Source organism: Lasioglossum baleicum, chromosome 11 (genome assembly GCF_051020765.1).
Source record: "Lasioglossum baleicum chromosome 11, iyLasBale1, whole genome shotgun sequence".
In the NCBI taxonomy this organism is placed as follows: Eukaryota; Metazoa; Arthropoda; class Insecta; order Hymenoptera; family Halictidae; genus Lasioglossum; species Lasioglossum baleicum.
In genome coordinates this window covers 4,871,520-4,893,083 of record NC_134939.1, presented here as the reverse complement: position 1 = coordinate 4,893,083, position 21,564 = coordinate 4,871,520, and the positions used below count along the sequence as shown (strand labels likewise).

Here is a 21,564-nt window from a genome sequence, read left to right as displayed (position 1 = left end):
GCTAACGTCACGTGTTTGATGTTTCTCAATGATTGAAAAATTGAGAAAAAGAAAATTGTTCATCTTTTCAAAGATGAACCGTCAAAACACCATTCATTGCAACGTCTGCGATCGTGCCATCCACTTGGAATGCGCCGGAATGACCGCAAGAAATTGGACTTGTGAGCTTTGCATTTCAGATTAATTGTGGTTACTTTTAACTCTTTTTTTCTTATTATTAAAAAATTATTTTGTCATTCAGATACATGAATAAACATTTCGTAACAGAAATTGTAATTTTTATATGATTTTGAAAGTGGCTCACGATTCCCCGAGATTTTCCAAATTCAAGAAAATGCAAATTTTTTGTAATAGTCTTAAAATCATCTAATTTGCAGATATTAGATTAAACTATTGTGTCTAAAAGAAAGGTAAATCTTCATACTACAACATTTAGCGTTGAAATTTGATGAAAAACTTAATTTAATAGCAGTTTTTTGGCAATAAAAAAAAGTGGCTCACAATACCCCGACTTCCCCTAGTAAATGACGTCTCACAAATATGTTAAAAAAATGCATTTGGTCGGAAGTGTGAAAAACAATAGTAAAAATTGATTTTTACGACTTTTTTAGCTGGGCCAATAACGAAAATTTAAAAGATGCGTTTGGTCGACTTGTATAAATTTATATACGTTCTGAAAAAGGACGAAAATCTTGAAAAATTGCAATTTTTACCACTTTTGATCGTTTATAACTCGTAAACCAATTAACCAATTTCAATGAAATTTTCGGAGCGTATATAATTTATACACGTTGAGACCAAATACATCTTTTAAATTTTCGTTATTATATTGTACCTTAATTCTATTAAATTATATTGTTATTATATTGTTTTAATATTTCGTAATATATAATATATTGTTTTTCACAATTCTAAAAGATTTTTCCAGACGTCATTTACTAAACTAATTCTTCTAGCCTTACAGAGAAATTCAAGTTGTTTGGTCCATTCATAAAAAGTTAATCTGATTCAAAGTGTGTGTGATCAGTTTTGCTCCTAACTGTGGAAGCGACCAGCAAAGTCATCAAATTTGATCTGATACGGTCGCAAGAAAACTGACAGGGTTTCTTTTCAACCCTCGGTTTCTGAAAAATTTTAATTATATATTTTATTAATAATAGTGTAGCACTTTTTTAATGGCGCCTCAGAGTCGCCATTCGAGTGCTAAGGGTTAAAACGTAGTGCTCCCGATTAAACTGCAACGATAACGCAATCCAGGTGTCAAAGGATTAAGTCCTGACGATTACCTCCTTCATTCTTGCCGATGTCGGTATTATCGCCGGGCGTGATCCTGGTGCTGTTAGGGCGACCTTGTCTCTGAGCATCCGGTGCGGATGTAGCAGCAATGTCACCGTCGCAGCGGCGCTCCAGGGCGCAGAGCTCGCCGAGGATGGCATCCAGATCGACATCTTGGGTATCTGTAACGAGAGAAGAACGAAACGAACCAATTAGTCCCGCGCGAAAAATAAAAGAACACGCCCGATAAAAAGGAAGGGAAGCACGAACAGTAAAAGTGATGCGAGTCGCGTGTTCCCCGAGAGAAAGACTAGTAAGATTACGATCGCTGGAAGCTGGACAAGGGTCGACTGGGATTATGAACGATACACGTCGATGAAACCAGTTCTGCGTTAATTGCCCGTACGATTGTATGGCCGTCCGGTAACCGCACGTCGACCGATCGTCTGTTCCTCGAACGTGAAACGAGGACTCGCGGGCTCGTGTACCTGACCTCGTGCAACTAACGTGAGCGAAAGTCCTTGGCTGACCAAGAAACGAACGCCTTTAATCGAAACTGAGGATAGTTTGTGCGCATAAGCCGACGGAGATTTCATTCCCAGCGCAGCGCAGCATGGGGCGCACTGGTTCGAATGCCACAATTCGCTGGACAAAATCCATTTTCAAATCAACAAAAATTAATCAATTATAGTGACCTATAATAACCAGATTACGGATTTTGAAACAGTGAAAGTATATATTATTTTCACTACAGTGAAATTATTAGCAAAAGGGTGGTTTGTTAGTTTATGATTAAAGTTGCTATTGCAGTTAAGGGGCCTATTATAAAATGCTTTATCTCCCCATGGACCATACATTTTAAAAAATTATGAAATAATCGCCAACAGATAATGTGCTGACAGTAAGATTTTTAGAAAAATTCCTTCCTCAATGTTTTAATATAATACAGATGTTTATTTATCTGAAGTTTCCAGTCACCGCTCTAAATATTCACGATCACAATTATCAAAACAAATTTATAGAAAATTGTATACAGTATTACGAGAAAGTGAGTAACTAAATTTTAAATCGTAAAATGGATGCTGTATGAATTGTCTAATAAATGTTATATGAATTTTATAATGAACGTTATACCACGAGTTCACTAGAAAATAGATTCCAGTCGATATGTTTTCAAATTAGGGTACAAAGCAGTGGATTTGTATCGATAACCATCATCCGCAACGATATTTCCGTTGTTAATATAACAGGCTCGTTAAGAAAACCGTGGTAACGAGAGTTCAGTTCGAATAAATTGCACGGCAACTTGAACGAGGTGGAGATAAAGGGACGAAATTGCTAGATCTCCGTGTTTTCAAGTAAACCGAGCTAACAACGTTTCCGTGTTGGCATCCGTTTCTTTTCTTTCCAGCCATTCCCCGTTGAAACATTCTTCTTCGAACGGTCGCATACGAAATCGAACGTACATATGCCGGTAGAACTCGTACACGATCGGCTGCGTGTGCTTGACTCTGTGTAGCGTAATAATTATCGTGGATCGTTACCCGCGCACGATAATGCCGGCTTCGTTAGGATAATTAACGAAATTAGCCTGCACTCGACCGGGTAGCTAGAAAACCGATTTCATCACCCAAACGAAATTATTCAAATGAATTGCACAACCGCCTTATCCTTTCCAGGCGCATTACACCTTGTTTCGATTACAATCTCGACCTGTTATCACTTATTCAGCCTAAAGAGAAACACGTGGAACGTTTTGTGGGATTTCCTAGGGGCGATATTATTTGTTTGCAAAATTATTCGGGCTTCTGTCGAATCCTGAATAGAGAGTTGTACATGGTAGTATTAATTATATTAGACTGTGGATATCCATGCAAAATAAAAATTGTGTACGCTACTTTTAAGACACGGGAGCCAAGAGTTCTTTCTATGTTTTCTCTGTATCCACCCATTTTTGTCGAAAATCATAATTTATTACTAGACAGCGGATCTTTATGCAAAGTAAAAATGTTCTACCTGAATAGCAACAAACTGGAGTGAAATAGAAATTTATTTTCTTCCTTAATGTAGTTAATAGATTGAAAATAACGTAACAGTATTTATTAATTTTCTAAATGTTTTTTACCGTTTTATGTTACACCTGCTCTATTATTTTACAGAGTATAAATTATATGTTTTTCAATTCATTCTCCTATGAATAATTCAATGGTATCATTATTGAAACGGATGCGCAAGCATTTAACATACCATAATGAAGAATGCACTCAATGCGAGTTTTTGTTGCCTAACATGCTGACTGTCTTTCAGTCGTATGTGGGTGACACGGTTCGTCTCCATCTTGAAAAGTTTATTTCTGTCGCAACACGTTTTTGTAAACCGAACTTCACCAGGTTTTGTAGACTTTAGAAAACTTCTGGTGTCGGTGATTAAATTACGTTGACTCTGTGGAATTTGTTCTTCATTTTTGTGCCACAAAACAGTGGGAAAATCGTGCATCAATTTTGAAAGCTTTTGGACACGTTTGAATTTGCAGCATTCTTTAGGAAAAATGTTTCTGTAGTTTTCCGCCATCCAGTAAACATATTTTAGAGAACAATGAACACTGCTTTGCGAAAGTAGAGGCTTCAAGTTTCAAGATGTGAATCGAGGCTTATTAAAGGGTAAAAGTCTCTCTTTCTCTCTGTCAGTACCGGGCTCTGGGTTGTGTTAGTTATTTTTGTGAAATTATTACGGTTTAAATGTCGACAATTTATCGAGAATCGAAAATGTAGTGCTTAACACTAAACCTACCATCACCGGTCAAAATGACCGGTTCCAGATTGTTTATTTTACGATTATTGATATAATAAAAATAATTTCATAAGAAATGATTGTATACATATCTTTAGTAGAGCACATATTACAATAGGAGCTGAACAAAGTCTAAATAAAATCAATCTTGTCATTTTTATAAGTGAACACGTACCAGTTACTTTTCAGGCTCGGTAGGTTTAGTGTTAAATACTTTCTGGATCCAATGTATATCTGCGGAGTGTCCTTGTGCCATAACACGAATCACAATTAACAGACAGCGGTTAAGAATGAAATTCCTGGGATTCGTGCGAAGGCGTGAAGCATTCCAGCATTAGTTGCGTGAGTGCAACTAAGGGCACGCGTGCAGGCTTTTACACTTTGTCCGAGCGGCCACGTATCACGCGCTATATGTATAATCCTAAATAAGTCGTATTTCTACACTAACACGAACTAGTACGGTTTATCGAGGTGATCAATTATTTGTGAATTGGTGTCAAGATCGTGGTTAATTTGGATCACGGATCGTCATCAAGTGAACCGAGTAAATAAATAGGTGCTGGCGATTATGCTATTATTTCCTAATAGTCAAGATTACAGTATTTGGTTTGAATCACGGAACCTGTATCGGATAAATAGATAATAATTGATATTGGGGTCAAATCTGCTACTACAATCACCAACAGAGAACGGTAAGCGAAACTTTATTAGTTAAGCTGAGAACATTAATCATATTAATCATTTTCGAAGTACTACATGATTAAAAGCTTAAATTCTTTGATTAGAAATCGCAATTATAATGTAGAAATCTTATTTACAACAGTTATCGATGAGGGAAATTTGTTTGGTTAAGGGCTTTTCGGAAAGGCCTAGCTATTCTCTATTCTCGTCCTTCAACCGAGTTTAACCAGTTTTTACCCTATTCTCCTCATTCAATTACATCTAAAAATTCAAGACATTGATAGTTCAATGAACTATTCAAATTTTTCCGATTTTTTGGTTGTGAATAAAATTGAAACCATGAAAAAATTTGAAGAAATATAGAGTTCACGCTGGAGTTTAATAGCGACACTTTTTATATTAATTCAGCGATATTGTAAAAAGTATAATACTATTTCCAATTGTTTCCAGATTTTCTATTCCGGTGTGTAATGGTTTTAAAAACTTTTTTAACCCCGTACATAAGTTAAGCATCTTTAGGTTCCCGTTGGCCCGTTCCCGTTCCAGTGAGCGGTTCATCGAAAGAAGATTGGGCCCGAATGCAACCACCGAAGCATTACCATAGATAGAAGACAGTGGCAGTTAGCAAGTTACGTCGCCTCGCATAAATACGTTTCGCGGAACTTCCGCTCCCATTGTTATCGTTCGCGCTCGACGCGTCAGTTTCGCGCGGTTCGCGAAACACGCCACGTTCCCGCGACGCAGTTATCAAGTTTATGGTGTCCTTTTTCCACGGAGAAACTCGATGTCAGCTTGCCGCCAGCTACGCGCGAGTCGTGGAACAAGAATTCGACTGACAAAGTCAACTCATCGAGTTCCCGCGACTTCGCGTCCCTGTGGACGACGAGGAGGAGATTCGCGCGTGCTGGACGCATGGCTGGACAATTCCGAGCGAGATACCGTCGCATTCCATCATGACTTCGTCACTTGCTCAGTAATCGTTGACGCCGGCTACGAACCCTGACGAGGAAATGCTCTTTACTCCAGCAGACGGAAAATCTGATTAACAGCATCTCTATTTTATCTACTCGAATTTTGATTTACAATTTTATACAAACTTTTCCTGCTATTTTGTTAAAATGTATTTCAATTTGTATCAAATGTATTAAAGATATTTTAACCCTTTGCACTCGAAGCAATTTCAATTCCAATATCTAGACATTTCTATCAACCCAGATCATTTTTATTCTATGTAACCTTTTTTTGCATTATGTACATGAATTTGAACCTGTTTTCTCATGTAACAGTTGAGCTTCTTACAATTTATAGAATACAGACGAGTTTAATAATGTTAAAACTGTTTTGGATAATGGCATGGCAATTTTTACACTGAGAAAAAAAAGTAGTTACTTCAATAACACGCGTGTTATTGTAATTTTTTTACTTCGATGAATATCAGTGTACTCTTTTCAATAGTATGAAATTTAGAAGCAAATCGTGATGTATTTGAATTGTCTATCATGAAATGATTGAAAATATTATTCGATTCAATACCGTACATTATTATTCGTAATATTTCTTTTTTGTGAGTTCGTGAAACTTGTACAAAATAGATTATTAAATGGAAGAAATACATTTCTATTGGACCCTGTCTCTTTAGAGCAGTGTTTCCCAACCTTTTATGCCATCCCTTCTAAAATTCTTATGTCCCCTATGTAACATATACATAATTTTTAGTATTAAAAAATTGAATTGTTCAATGAAGAAACTTAAATGATAGGTTTTACGAAGAAATCACTAGGAAATTGTTGAGGAAACACAGTCCTCTAGTACAAAAACAGTACTAAAAATTCAAGTACGAAATAATTTTAATGAAAGATTTTTATATATTATTTTAATTATTAGAGTAATTATTTATTCTTTACATTTAGCGAGATCCTTGCGCTTGATGCTTGCTGCAAAGAGATTTTATATTAGGTTCCAATTTATTTAGCTTCAGTCTCAAGTCTCCCAGTTGTGTTCTATCCAGCCGATTTATTTTTTTAGCAGCAAATCATTTATGGTACTAAATCCACATTTAGCTAAATATGAAGATGGAAACGGTAACAATAGTTTTCTTGCACATATGGTTGAATTTGGATATTTGATTAATTTACAGTAAATCCTGTACAGTCGCAAAAGCATCGGGGAGGTTCGTTTGCAAAGTTCATTGACGGAAACTATTTTTTTGAGCTCCAAAGACCGGCCTGAACGTAGAAAAAAACAGCGTGTGTAAAGAGAGAACGCGCATTATTATTCGTAATATTTCTTTTTTTCCTTCAATCAGATATGTTGTTAAAAAAATTTGAGAAATGTATTGATTTATACTGGAATTGGTTTGAGGCCATACCTTATTTTTTTGAAAACATTGATGGTCAAGCTATTCGCTTATATGATTGGCGGAAATGAGTTTTGCTATTGAAATTCAATAGTATTAAATATTAAAATAACTTCATATGATATTGGCACTATTCAATAGTACATCTTATTGAATCAACATATATTTTTTTTGTTTCGACAGGATTTTTTTCTCAGTGTACGGCGCCTCAGAGGCTCCATTCGAGTGCGAAGAGTTAGATGTATCTAGTTGTAGTAGTACATTTGCTTTAAATCAAAATACAATTTTTTGTTGTCAATTAATGTAGTCATATAATGACAGTAATTGCAGTTAGCCATTATAGTAATGTAGGCGTACAATCGGTGACTACGAACTTTTGACGATAAGGAAGTTCTAATCAGAGTCGCCAGATTAAGACTTGTGTCCCCACTCTACCTTCCCCTTCTACGGTACTTCCGCCGCGGTCCGGTCACGTGGCTAATCCGGTACTGGCAGAGAGAGAGGGTAGCTTCTTCCCCTCATCCAGCAACTCTGGTTCTAATCATCGCAGCTATGAAACCGAGATCTTGAATTTCAGAATACATATGTTACAGAGATATATTCTTGAAACCAGAAACTAAAAGTGCGAATCAAGTGTGGGAATATTTATAAAAATTTTAACGAAGTCTAGAAGAAATCATAGAGTAAAGGGTTTGTAACTTTCGGATCCCTATAGTTCTGGTCATTTCACCGGAAAAATGTTCCACAGATACATTCTCGATACCAGAAACTGAATGCAAGAAAATTAGGTATTTGACCCGTCAAACATCCCTCGTAATTCTAGCAAAGTGTAGATACAATTCACGGCTCGGTCGAAGAACGCGCGATAGAAACGTCTTCATTCTTCAGGGTCGTGAAACACGGCTCCGTGTACGGGAAGCAAGCCCCAGGAGAGCCCTAATGGGAATTTACGAGCAAACAAGTTATTCAATGGATCGGTATCCAAGTTTCGATGCGGATGAAAATGAAACCGTGACGGCCGCCTACGGCTGCGTGCACTTTCCACGTCCGAATCGGTGGAATAACACGGTAAGAACTGTCGTAACTCGCGAATACACCATAGATTACCGTTAGTCACGCGGCCACCGTTTTCATGGTGTCCGGTAGGGGGGAGAGTCTTGAGAAACGTTCAATTTGTATTCCCGCAAGCATGCACGGCTAACACTGAAACACGTGACACATTGGTGTTTCCGAGCTGTTGCCTTCGATGCAGAACCACGTTCGCTCGTGGCGTCGATCGTTTTCGACGATACGACACGTTCCCCTTGTCCCTAGCGCGTGGGAGACCGTGCTGCGACGAAACTAGGCATTTTTTCGGGGATCCGGGACCAAACGCGTTGTCCAGTGAATCCATAATACCGATTACGTTGGCCCGTGTCGGCGGCCATTTTGACGACCGAGTACGTGCAACGAGAGTCACTGAATCATCCTGTATAGCGTTAAATGAGCGTAACACGTTCGCCAGCGGCGCCGCGCGTCTGTGACGATCGCAGCCTGGTATTTCGCGGTAAAGGGAATCGCATGGATTTAATGCACGTTGTTGTTCATAGTTATTAACAGACTGCGGATCTTTATGCAAAATAAAAATGTTGCAGGAGTAACATAAAAATTGATTTCGTCCCTTAATGATATTTTCACTTTAAAAACAACATTACAGTACTCACAAATTTGTAAAATCTTGTACTGTTTTATATTTCGCCCAACCAATTTTTTCATACATGCATAAAGATCCGCTGTTTAGTTAATAGTATTAGTAAGTCTTCTCCATCCACCGAACTGTAGATTCGTTAATTGTTTATAGAATGGAGTTAGTGCACAGAAACTGATGGATAGCCTGCAGATCTTTATGCAAAACAAAAATTATCTGCATCGATCGCAAGAAGTAGAAACTACATTGAATGTTATTTCTTCCCTTAATGATTTTAATAGAGAATACATCATATATTGACATCTTAAAGTTTGAAAATTTTTCGATAATTTTCAATTTCGTCTTCTCAATTTTGCTATAAATGCATAAAGATCCGCAGTCTACTGACGGAGATTACTTTCATTGAACGTATTTGAATTGTTTGCAAATAACTAACACTAGATCTACCACGCCAGTCAAAATGACAGCTTTTACAATTTCATTCTGAAATTTATGATGACTTTTTTTTTATTGAGAGCTTACGTGGAACTCCCCATAGGGGGTTATAAAGCTATAGTGGATGAACTTAATGTCTGATATTTATATGTACATTTGGTTGATACGACATCTTACGGCTTACGGTTATACATTAGTAGTGTAGGTACAGCAGAATATAACGCATTAAGTACATAACTTTAAATCTTTAAATTGCATTGCTTGAAAAATAAAAGATGACATGCCCGAATATTTGGTTCATAAAGTAACGATCTGATATTTAAGGGTGGGAACAAATTGAGCTTGCTTAATCTTTTCATAAAATCGACTCTTTGTGATTCCAACAAGGTACATTGCCAAATGATATGGTTAAGATCTTGACCCTCATTACTGCAATTACATTTGGAATCATTTATTATATGTAGGCGTGAAAGGAATGTTGCAAGATGATACTGATCTGATCTACAACGATTGAATGTTACAATAAATTTTCGTGATAAACCTCTTGATTCGTGCAACCCCGTCCCCAATATAATACTGAAAATACTCCTTGCCCTTAAACTGACCCTGCTGCATTGAGAAATCGTTAGTACTTTATGCACGTTCGTGTTTAAAAGATTCCCGTAAATCGGAGAAAGGAATGACAATACGCTTATCAGCTTGTTCTAGTGTTGCCAACTTAGCTAAGGCGTCAGAGCCTCGTCATTTCCAACAATGCCTGAATGGGACGGAATCCAAACAAATTCTATACTGCTGTTGTTCGATGTGGTTTTCTTGAACTTAAAGTATTTTTCCTTAAATGTGATTACTTTTACAGCGTTAACTAAAGGTGTAATATAATGAATCTTATTTTTGTTTTATTAATACAGAATCAAAATAATTTTGTATCATGGCTACTTATACCAATACCTAGGGTTGCCAGATCTTCTATATTTGATATGAGTCTTCTTATATTTGAACTTGATCTCCTATATCATATTTGAATAAAAAATCATCTTTGTTTGAATAAAAAAGTTTAAAATGTGCTGTGTACCTCTTTTACTTGAACTCCTATATTTTGAGCCTATCTCATATACATATACATAATTGCAGTTTTCACTACTTCTTCTATATTTGGATAAAACATTTCTGGCAACCCTACCAATACCAGTTATTTTGACTGGTACATACTTCTCAAAGTGGAAAAGTATCCTATAATCAGTTTCCCGAACCGGAAACCGTTAATTAGATATGTAGATAGATCTTTTTATTAGAAAATGTTATCGCGCACCCTACGTCTTATCTGGCGCCAAAACATAAACATAAACATAGCCGTGATGTTACGTAACATGCAGTGACTCTCATTAATATTCCGACGCTCCAAAAAAGACAATAACTTTTTTAATTTGAATTTTTTTGGGAAGCTAGAGCAATTAGTTTATTACAGAATGTGAAAAGAAATTTTTCCAAAAATTCCAATTGAAAGGAATTGTAGCAAAAAATACTAAAAGTTGCATTTTACAACTTTTTTATGTGGGCCTATATTGAAAATTTAAAAAATACGTTTTGAATCTGTGTGAATTAAACATATTCTGAAAGTTTGGTCAAAATCGGTCGACGTTGCAATGAGCTACAAACGTTTAAGGATAGTAAAAATTGCAATGGTAAACATTTTTTCTATAATTCCGATCAATTGCTATTTTTGAAAAAATTTCTTTTCACATCCTCTAGTAAACTGATTGCTTTAGCTTCCCACAAAAGTTCAAATCGTATGGTACAATATTAAAGAAGTTATCGTCTTTTTTAGAGCGTCCGAATATTAATTCGAGTCACTATACTATACATACGACATCGATGCCATTTCACGTGTGGTCATTCTGTATATCATATTGTTTGACTGAGAATTAAAATAAAATTTCGAATTATTACTTATATTATTTATTAACTGTACTCTTTAGTAAACTATAATAATATTAAACTGTATGAAATTATATAATTGAGTATTCATTCAAAAAATATATACATATACATAAAGAACATCATTTTTGACTGGTTTCTGTAGAAATAGGTATATGTATTTTAATTGCCGGTAAATCTAGTGTTAATAAATTCACGAAGAAAGAAAAATGGCTAGAAATTAATTAAACATCAAATTACTTTGTGCAAGAAATATCTGGGATATTTATAATAAATTATGATCATTTTCTCTCAATTTTTAACGAAATAAATTGGCAACGTTCGTCCGTTAAAATGAATTTATATGCAACAAAATGACCGCTTCATGTGACACGATGTAATTGGTGCATACTTCAATTCATTCTGACAGCGTTATTGTTAATAATATTGATGAATTACAATTGATAATGTTCGAGTTTAATCAATAATATTAATTATAGTATTGCTATCGACAGTCTACTTGAATAAGATTTTAACCTGTTTCTTACCTAATCCTGAGATTATAAAAATATGAGAATGATCGACAATTTTGTTTGCCTCGCCACTGAGAAAACCATCTCATTGAATTGTACAAATTTATTAAGAGCACAATATTTATTTTTACGTATTCTAATCTCCACCGGGCAAAAATACCATTTTGCCGGCGACTGTACATTATCGAGAAACGAAAAATGAAACCGGCGCGCGGCGTGCACCGGAATGAAACTTCGCCGGGGACGGCGAGCGGAAACTCAATGCAACAATTCGTCCGGTCTGAACGGGATAATCGTACGGCGATAACTCGCCTCGATGAAAGCAGAGAGCCTAGCGTCAGCGATGCGTTGAAAATTATGCGCGCCTGGCAAAACGGGCCGAATCGAAAAATGTGGAGAATGGAGGGGAGGGGAAAAAGAGCATGCGAAACAGAAAACGAAAACAAAACGGTCCCCGTTATCGGGACGAAAGCGATCTAGACGGTTCAGAATTCGTTGTCCTGGAACAACGACGCCGAGAGGATCGCTTTCTATCTGGCTTTCTAAGCAGAGTTATCTCTCGGCTTGGCGAACACGCGTGGACGTATGACTTAACATCGCGAGAGAGACTCATCTGCCGTAACAATCGACGCGCGAATTAATGGCGGAGCGGGGTCGACGTACCTTTGCTGGACAGAAAACCAAGAATGCTCTGGTTGCTACCGAAATTCCCTAGCATCTTCAGGTCCCCCGGCGGAAACGTGGATCGACGCCAATCACTCTCGCCTGGCATCGGTATGTCAACAGCATCGAACCAATCTTAATCTAATAACACGAACGTGGCTCGTCCCGAACCAACGACACGAGGCGTCCCGATAGGTAATCACTGTTTGTAAACAATCCACACTGTCGCGTATCTTACTGACGGTCACTATAAAAAAATGTAGGATTGTTACACTAAATCTACCACCGCCGGTCGAATGACCGGCTTCTGGTTTTTTATTTTACAATTATTTGAATTATTACGGTTTCACTCGAAATGATTATCGGACAGCGGACCTTTTGCGAAATAAAAGTTTTCTACCTGACTTGCAACAAACTGTCAAATGGAAAATTCCCTTTCTTAATTCATTTTAAAAATATGGGTTGAAAATAATATAATAGTATTCTTAAATTCTTCTAATGTTTTTACTATTTTTAGTTACATTTTGGTTATAAATGTATCAAATCGACTGTCTAATGGTTACACACATTTTTGTATCCAAGCACATATAATAAAGATGATAGAAAATCTATATAAATTCTACGATGCCATTTTTATAAGGCAACACATGCCAGCCATTTTTAGAGCTCGGTAGTTTTAGTGTTAATGTAGACTTTTTCAGGAATGTCTAATTACTAGACTGCGGATCTTTATGCAGTTATGGCTCTTAGAAATACTCCAAAAATGTTAGGATATGAAATATGTCAGAATTTAGTACGATTTTAATTTATTTTAGTTTTAAAAAGGCTACTACCACGGAAAATAACATTTTATTTGATTCGAGTTTCTTAAAATTCGTGTACAAAAATTGCAAATTGCATAAACATCCGCGATCTACTAATTATATACACTTCTTAATTTTTTCCCTTTTCAGGGGCCTGTAACTGTGAAGTAGATCCAGAACTTCAATTTTGAAGATGCTTGCGCTTTAATAGCAACGATTATGCGGTTGTAACGGTGGCCAATTATTCTGTGGGATCGTCTGAATGCGATGTGATGGTTCTATGAATATGTAAATGTATTTAAACAATGATTGAAGTGAAAGCTTAATTACTCCTTGCGATAGAGAACCTTCAATATGTACACGGCGTTAATTGATGCTGAAAATCACGTATCGGACGAGATAAACTAAATGGTTTGGTAAAATGAGCAATACCGAAAGTGGTTCTCAGAATTTTAGTTGAGAACGTCTTCATTTTCAGGGTTTAAAATATCTACACACCTTACTCATTTTAATAGTCCATTTAACTTCATTGATAACAGTTTAAATGTTTAAGTTTACCATTCCGAACACGCTTTAAATAAATTAAATTCGTTAACAAATTCTCATGAATCATTGTTTGCGTTTCAGTAATTCTGAAAGAACTCTCCGGTAGCTCTAGTATTAGTCCATACTTAAATATTCGTAATGTAATATTAAAATATATTATCTTATCGACGAAAATCCACAGAATTATGTAAGAAGCAAATGCGCAACTGTTACTGTCGATGCGCAAATTGTTTTATCTAAAAAAATGAATATTTCCAGACAATACTAGCAAGACTAAACGATTCCACAAGAGAAGGTGAATTGAGAAGAATAGAAATAAAACTTGTTTGATCCGTTTTCAGGAAAAACCAAGTGAGCGAGCGTATAGTTGATGAATCTTCCAACCAGAATTTCTCGAGAACAAAACCCCGAAGAAAACAATTTATGTTTTTTTTATTTATCTCTGTATTTACCACTAAACCGACCGAGCACTAAAATTTTCTGCTATGCGCAGCCTTCTAAAAGTGACACGATTGAATATATTTAGATTTTGTATAATTTCGATTACAGTATAATTTCTATAATTCCACCAATTATAAAATAAAATCCTTGAGGCCGGTCATCTGACCAGTGGCGATAGATTAAAGTGAGCAATAAAACAGAAACTCTAAATCAAGAACCTGTTTGTTGTCTTTTATAATAAAAAGATAAACGATGGAGTAAAACTGTTTCTACGCAGAGCAGCCATTAATCACTATACACTGTACACAGGCGCAAAACTCGAAGCACGAAGGTGAATCACTGATAAAAGTCACTGAAAATCTCAAACGAAATCGATTGTTGATTAACCGCAGACGGAGAAAATTGTGTAAAACGACTGAAAACAGTGAAGACAACGAGTCGCAGCGCGATCACATGTTTACGGCGCGTAGAGCGGCGCTCGACTAAAGGCCTTAAGCCTTAAGGTGAATACACTTGCCTCTTGCCTCGAGAGTTTTCCGCGCGGACGCGCTCGACGCTTGCGTGTAGGTGATCCCCGCGTGTGCCTCGCCTTTGCTCTTGCCCGTTGGCTCTCCGTTTACGAACCGGAGCTAGGCGTGCAAAGGGGATTACGCAAACGTCCATTGGCCAGCTATTACCGTTAAAAATTATTTCACGCCATTGCCGAGTCAAAGACACCTCACGACCGGAATCGGAGAAAACAGGTGATAGTGCGACGAGAAAGCCGCAAGCAGATTTGCATGCGGATTCTAACGCCGCGCCTCTTCACACACAGAATTTAAAAAATCAAAATGATCTTTCTAATTTGTACCGAAAAAGATTGTTTTTCGAAATTGTCTGGTTATGATGTGCGACCGTACACCGGCCACGTGCGAGCCTGATAGTTTAACGATGTGATTTGTTAACCCTTGGGCTCGAAGTAATTTTAATTCCGCGAAATCAAGACATATCTTTCAGTCTAAAAGATTTCTATTCTATACAATCTTTATTTTACACTGTTCACATGAAATTGAACCTGTTTTCTCATATGTACGACATTTGAAGTTTTAGAAATTTCTAGAATACAGAGGAATTGAATAATTTAACAACTGTTTCGAATAATGATATGGTAATTTTGACTGGCGCCTCAGAGTCGCCATTCGAGTACAAAGGGTTAATGATATTGTGAATGTTATATCGAGTTAAAACAGAACACTGTACCTATAATTGTATACCAAAATGTGGTCCGTAATGACTAGACTGCGGATCTTTATGCAAAATAAAAATTGTCTGCATGGATTGCAAGAAATAGAAACTACATTGAATGTTATTTCTTCCCTTAATGATTTGAAAAGAGGAGAAATCATGCATTGACATCTTCAATTTATTCAATTTCTTAACAATTTCGAATTGTTCTACTCAATTTTGTTACAAATGCATGAAGACCCGCAGTCTACTAATGACCTCGATGTTAATGTGACTGTTATAAATAAGCAAATAAGCACTTCATTGAAATTGTAATAAAATTATTTTCTTCTGTTATCAATGTTAACACGGTGGGCGAATTTTTACCCAAGAAAAATGTACTACATCAGGCTAAAAGTTACAAAAAAAGCACAAGAGTTTACACATTAGCCTATGATTTTAAACTTTAAGCAATCGTTTAAAGCAATAATAACTATATAATGAAGATGTGATTGAACTGAATGAAATTGTTGAAAGCTGGAGAGAAATTAAAACTGGCAATGAGACAAATTCTGAAAAAGACATACATAGCAAAGGAGAAAAGAAAGGATACATAAAATTGAAGTATTAAACGTAGTCTGAAAATTATTAAACGATGCATTAAACAATTACACGAATAACGACCGTTGGAATGAGCAGACTATCTGCGAATAGCACGTCGAAGCTGAGATTCGGAGTAAATAATGAAGAATAATTTTCGCCATTGGTGACAACGTTGGTGAAGAAGAAGCGAAGAAAGACGGCCGAGAGAGTTCAGGGACCACGAGCAGAGGATTCGTATTGATTGAAGTGTGGGCGCCAACGGCGATTTGATAAATTACAATCGACGCCGTTCAACGCCTCGTGGATCATTCTCCCCGGGCTTATAACTAATTCGCGTTGTAATTCGTGTCGCCGGAGCGAGTCAAGCGTGTCAAACACGTCGGGAACAACGGAGGATACGGGGAGGCGGTGATTAATGCCGACCGATACGGTTATCAGGGTCTGACGGGCACATCGGAGCTTCTTCTCCTTCGTGTTTGACGTGAATCTCCGTTCACGATATACCGAAATTCATCAAAATCCATTCTGGCATCTCCAGAATGAAATCGGACACAGCTTCGTGTGAGCACTACGTTCGAAGTTGCATTTCTGATTTGTAAAGTTGCGAAATTGGGTGACCTTCAAATAGTGAATGATCACTTAACCCTTTGTAATCGAAGCTGTTTTAACTCGAAAATTAAACATTTCTTCCGATCTCGAATAATTCCATTGTACATGATTCTTTCTTTATACGGATATAAAATTTCATATAATACCTCATGCAAAATACTTAACCCTTATACGATTCTCAGGGTAAAAATTCACCCATTTACTATTTTCACATACTGTAAAATCATTGGTCCCTTTACGTCTATGTATTTTTGTAAAATGTGACGTTGCAAATGGAACATAATTTGTTGATTTCACATGTAGAGCAAACGGGTGAATTATTAGTCTCTTTTATGCAACTATTCTTGAGGAACGTATGAGGGTTATAGTAATTTATTAGCAGACTGCGGATGTTTATGCAATTTGCAATTTTTGTACACGAATTTTAAGAAACTCGAATCAAATAAAATGTTATTTTCTGTGGTAGTAGCCTTTTTAGATCTGAAATAAATTAAAATCGTACTAAATTCCGTCATGTTTTATATCGTAGCACTTTTTGAAAATTTTCAAAAGCGATAATTGCATAAAGATCCGCAGTCTATTGATTAGACATATTTTTAATAATGTAAACAATATTGTGAACTACAGCAATTTTTAGTGGTGCCTCAAAGTCACCTGTGAAGCGTGACCATTTTAATTTTTTAGAGAATAACGTTTTTTTTCTAGTTTCCACCACAACCGTTCACAGGCAAAAAGATTGAAAAAATCTACTTTTCTTACGTCAATGTGTTGGGCTCGACAAGAAAAATCTTTCTTTTTATAAATATCCACGGATCCACGTGAATGTAGATTTACTTTCCGAGGCCATGATCATTAAACTTATTCATCCCGCGTTCTCAATTGTGTCGTTACTTGTCCCGAGAGTCTATTAAGCCTCAAATAACCAAGGTTTGCTTCGAGACATCGCTCCTCCTCCTTCAATAATTACGTCACAAATTGTATGGACAATATGGTTACGTTAACAGTGTCCTGATTAATGTAAATAATCCTTGCGAATAGATGTTACCTCTCGTAATAGCTCCGTGCTCTTTACAATGTTTTGTTCCATTACAACAAATACACTGTGGCTGTTTACCTTATGTATATTAAGACGTTTACTGGCATACTAATAATGATAAAAACAGTTACGTCAAATATAAAAAGAATGGTAACAAGATTTCTACAAGAACAGCAATACTGTTATACACCTCACGTAATTAAACCAGATTGAATAAAAACTCAGTGCAATTATTCACTATAAAAATAACAGTAATAATTTAAAAGCAGCAGCATGACCCTTAATTTTCATCCAATAAAGAAAGGTGAGAGAAAATTTTTAAATTTTTACTGACGTTTTTAATCTGAAAACATGAATTAATAATCTGATAAAATTATTTAATAATCACGGTTTGAAAAACCAAAAATAAAATTAAATTTTTGATACGACTCGAAATTTCGAATATTTGAAATAATTTCATTATATTGTTCTAACAAAAAAACAGAGATCATTTTCTTCGATTACACGTTCCCAGAATTGTTCTCGGATCTTATCGCGGAGAATCGTTCGTTCGCGATCTACTTATTATCGTGTCTTAAGCATTCATCGTATTCGCATACATTTTTCTATCACCGCGGTCTGCCACGAACGTAGGTTCGTTCACCCTCTGTAATTATGCGAATATGCAAATCGTGCGATAGCGCAATAGACTAGATTAATTGAACCGCATAGATCACTGGTCTAGCCCCTCATTGACGGATAATATGTTCTTGCCATTCCCCGAGATATCTTTCGCCGACGAAAATCACAATTTTCCGTGACATGTCGACGGTGGCGTCAGTGGAAACAATTGCGTCTGACCCCGTGATCCCCATGATGTAATGATCAGGCAATTCTGTGTCAATAGTTGTCAATATCATCAACGGTTTTCTAAGATTTTATTGTGTTCGTCGTGTTGCACTTATTGCACAGATTGCGCTGTCAGCTTACGTCCCACAGTTCCGTTTCTGCGAATTCGATAAGATTGTCAGGCTCTATTTCTTTTCCGTTTCTTCTCGCTTTCTTTATTCACGTGGAAGAATTTCATTAACCAATGTACACTACATTTTTTATCTAATCCGGATCCTCGGGTTCGCGCTCCGACATAGATCGTGTAGGGCTACTATTTTTTTGTGACCGCACCGACCGCGCCGAACGTTGAAAACGTTCATAAACACTAAAAGTAACAAGCACACACACACGTTGCCTTATAAAAATGACAAGATTTAATTTATTTCGACTGCGTGGTTCTTAATTATATGTTATATCTCTAATAAAGATATTTATTAAATCATTTCTTATGAAAGCAGCTTTATAACTTCAATAATAGCTAAATAAAAAATTTTTGTGAAAGTCCCATAAAAAAATAATGACAAACAAAGAAGTTTTGTAATTGGTTCACACCGATTAGTAGAGGGGATCGGCGAATTAACTAAAATCGTACACCTCCGTCCGACTTAGATCAAGACTTTACTGTAATCGAATCAAATTGAAATCCCATTGAAATGTGAAAACTATTGAATCATTTAGACGTTATGTTTTTTAATCCACTTGGTAAAAGTCTGAAAGGATTCCGGGAGATTTGGGAATACAACTAATTTTTATTAATATACACACGCACCTCTGGAGTTCGTACAATAAATGCGCGAAGATCCACTTAAGATGTGACGCCGTAAACTTTTTCGCAAATGGTTTAGACAAGTGGAATTCTAATATTTTAATTAACGATTTCAATGAGATACGATTTTCTGCATTATGAAGATGTTTTCAAGCTTCAAATGCATTCGCAGTCTAGTTATGAACTAGAACGCACGTCTATTATTGCACGAAATTTAATCTTCGTTATCGTTGGGACACTTAACCCAGTTCTGTGCGTTAAATGGAACAATAATCGATACCAATCTATATTTTCACTAAGCTGTATATTTATATGGAACACTGAGATAAACCGTGAACTATTTAGATCGTGCAAACAATACATATATTAGGTTGTAGCATATGAATTTGATTTTTGATGTGCAAAATAATTGTTTGCATGAAAGAGGTACAGGAAACAAACAAATATTTATTTAAAAGTCGACTGCGGATTTTATGCATTTGCAGAAAAAATGTGTTTGAAATTAACTGACTTCAGACATTTCGCACACGCAATAACTGAATGGCGTTCTACGAGTCATCTGGTGACAATCGAGCGGGTGTCGATATTTCGCGAACACGAAGCCTCCTTTCGAGGCGTAATAATAGGATCGATGTTACCCAGTGGTCCCGTTTTAATTTCCGCGCAGAAGACCTTCTTCTCCACCGTCGCGAATATTAAAGCGCACTCTTGTTCTCAGGGAATAGCCGAGCATTCCACGCTCTACCAATTAAACGGCGATAATTAGTAAATTAATTAGCCGAGCTGGCGAGCTGTACAAATCGGGCTGTCGGCCCTCGGGGCACACACACACAAACACCTTCTCTCTTTCTCTCGCTCTCTTCGCGAGCGAAATAAAGGAACAGGAAAAAACAAAGTGGAGCTGCGGCTTCAAATATTTCGCGCGTTCCAACGAGTGTTAATGAGAGCTCGGGTAACCTTTGCCGTACCTTTTATTGGCAATGAATCTGACGCCGGCAGCTGCGTCATATTTATCCAATTGCGAAGGAAAAGCCGGTCTCCGCGTGTCGCCATAACGGGCAGACTCGCTCGCCTACACGGCGACTAAAAAGTGTCGGCTCGATCGATTTCATCGGATCGAAAAATTCGCCTGCTGATTTTGTCGTTTCCAAGCGGTTGCGACATCCACGCGTGTCGTTCCCAGGTGTCTAATTTCCTCGATTTCTTGCGTACGTTTGTCGATTTTTGTCGACTCCACGACACTAGCAGCGGTCCGTGTCGATGACACTCGTGGAAAAAACTGTGACATCGACCGCTTCGTGCGATAAATTTATATGTACAACAGAGTGGAAAAATATTACATGTTCGCGTCATTTATCAAGCTTAGCCAGACAGAAAATTATGCGAGTTCCAATTGCCGGCAGAATTTCGATATGCGTTTGGTTTCGATAGGCGAGTCGGCACGGAAAATGAAAACACACCGTCTCGATCAAATGTTTTTCAAATATTCTGATTGTTATAAGGTACAACTCTGTTTACGTCGTTTCGTGGTGGTAAATAATAATTGAAGGGGTGGATGGATGAAGGTGTCGAGTAACAAATTGTTTGTTCTCTGTAAAAGAGTTTTTAGCGAGATATGTTGTCCTTTTTTGATGAATGAAGATAATAATGTTGTTATGGTTAATCTCTAATACAAAAAAAAGAGAATAATTATCTTCATTCATCAAAAAAGAACAACATATTTTGTTAAAAACTCTTGTACAGAAAACAAACTTGACACCTTTATACATCCACCCCTTCAATTATGAGTATAATTTAAGAAAATGGAGGAAACATCTACACACAATGACCCGAATTAATATGTAGAATGCAACTTTTAGTATTTTTTCTACAATGCCGATCAATTGCAATTTTTGAACAAATTTCTTTTCACATCCTGTAGTAAACAAATTGCTCCAGCTTCCCGAAAAAGTTCAAATCGTACAATATTAAAAAAGTTATCGTCTTTTTTAGAGCGTCAGAATATTAATTCGAGTCACTGTATAGCTTACACGAACTTTAGAATCGTTGCACCATTCTCTTAATTACGTACGGTTTTCCCTGAAGCGATATTCCCGTTCATTGTTCGCATTTGTATGTGATCGATAAAACACAATTAATTTCGATAACGTGTTTACTTCCAAGTATTAAAATCATTCACGGTGAAAATGAACTGCAGCCTTTGTAAAGTACACCGGGGGAACTTTATTTAACGTAACCGATCGCGATCTGTTCATTATACTGCGCCACCGCATTCACCGTAAAAATGGCGCCAGCGAACGACACATTGGTTCCAATATATGTATAGAAGGTCATTGTCTCGCCGCGTCGGTGA

General features: G+C 36.8%; 1 protein-coding gene across 9 annotated transcripts in view; it reads right to left on the bottom strand.

The window, feature by feature from the left end:
• Positions 1–21,564, bottom strand: part of LOC143213288 (uncharacterized) — a 331,704-nt gene that overhangs the window by 13,554 nt on the left and 296,586 nt on the right. For 7 of the 9 annotated variants that reach the window (XM_076432999.1, XM_076432997.1, XM_076432998.1 and 4 more), the window contains one exon: positions 1,287–1,457. In XM_076432999.1, coding sequence (XP_076289114.1) covers positions 1,287–1,457 — 171 coding nt within the window. Of the gene's footprint in view, positions 1–1,286; positions 1,458–12,334; positions 20,906–21,564 lie in introns of those variants that run through there. The other 2 variants (XM_076433002.1, XM_076433003.1) reach the window with 2 other exon arrangements.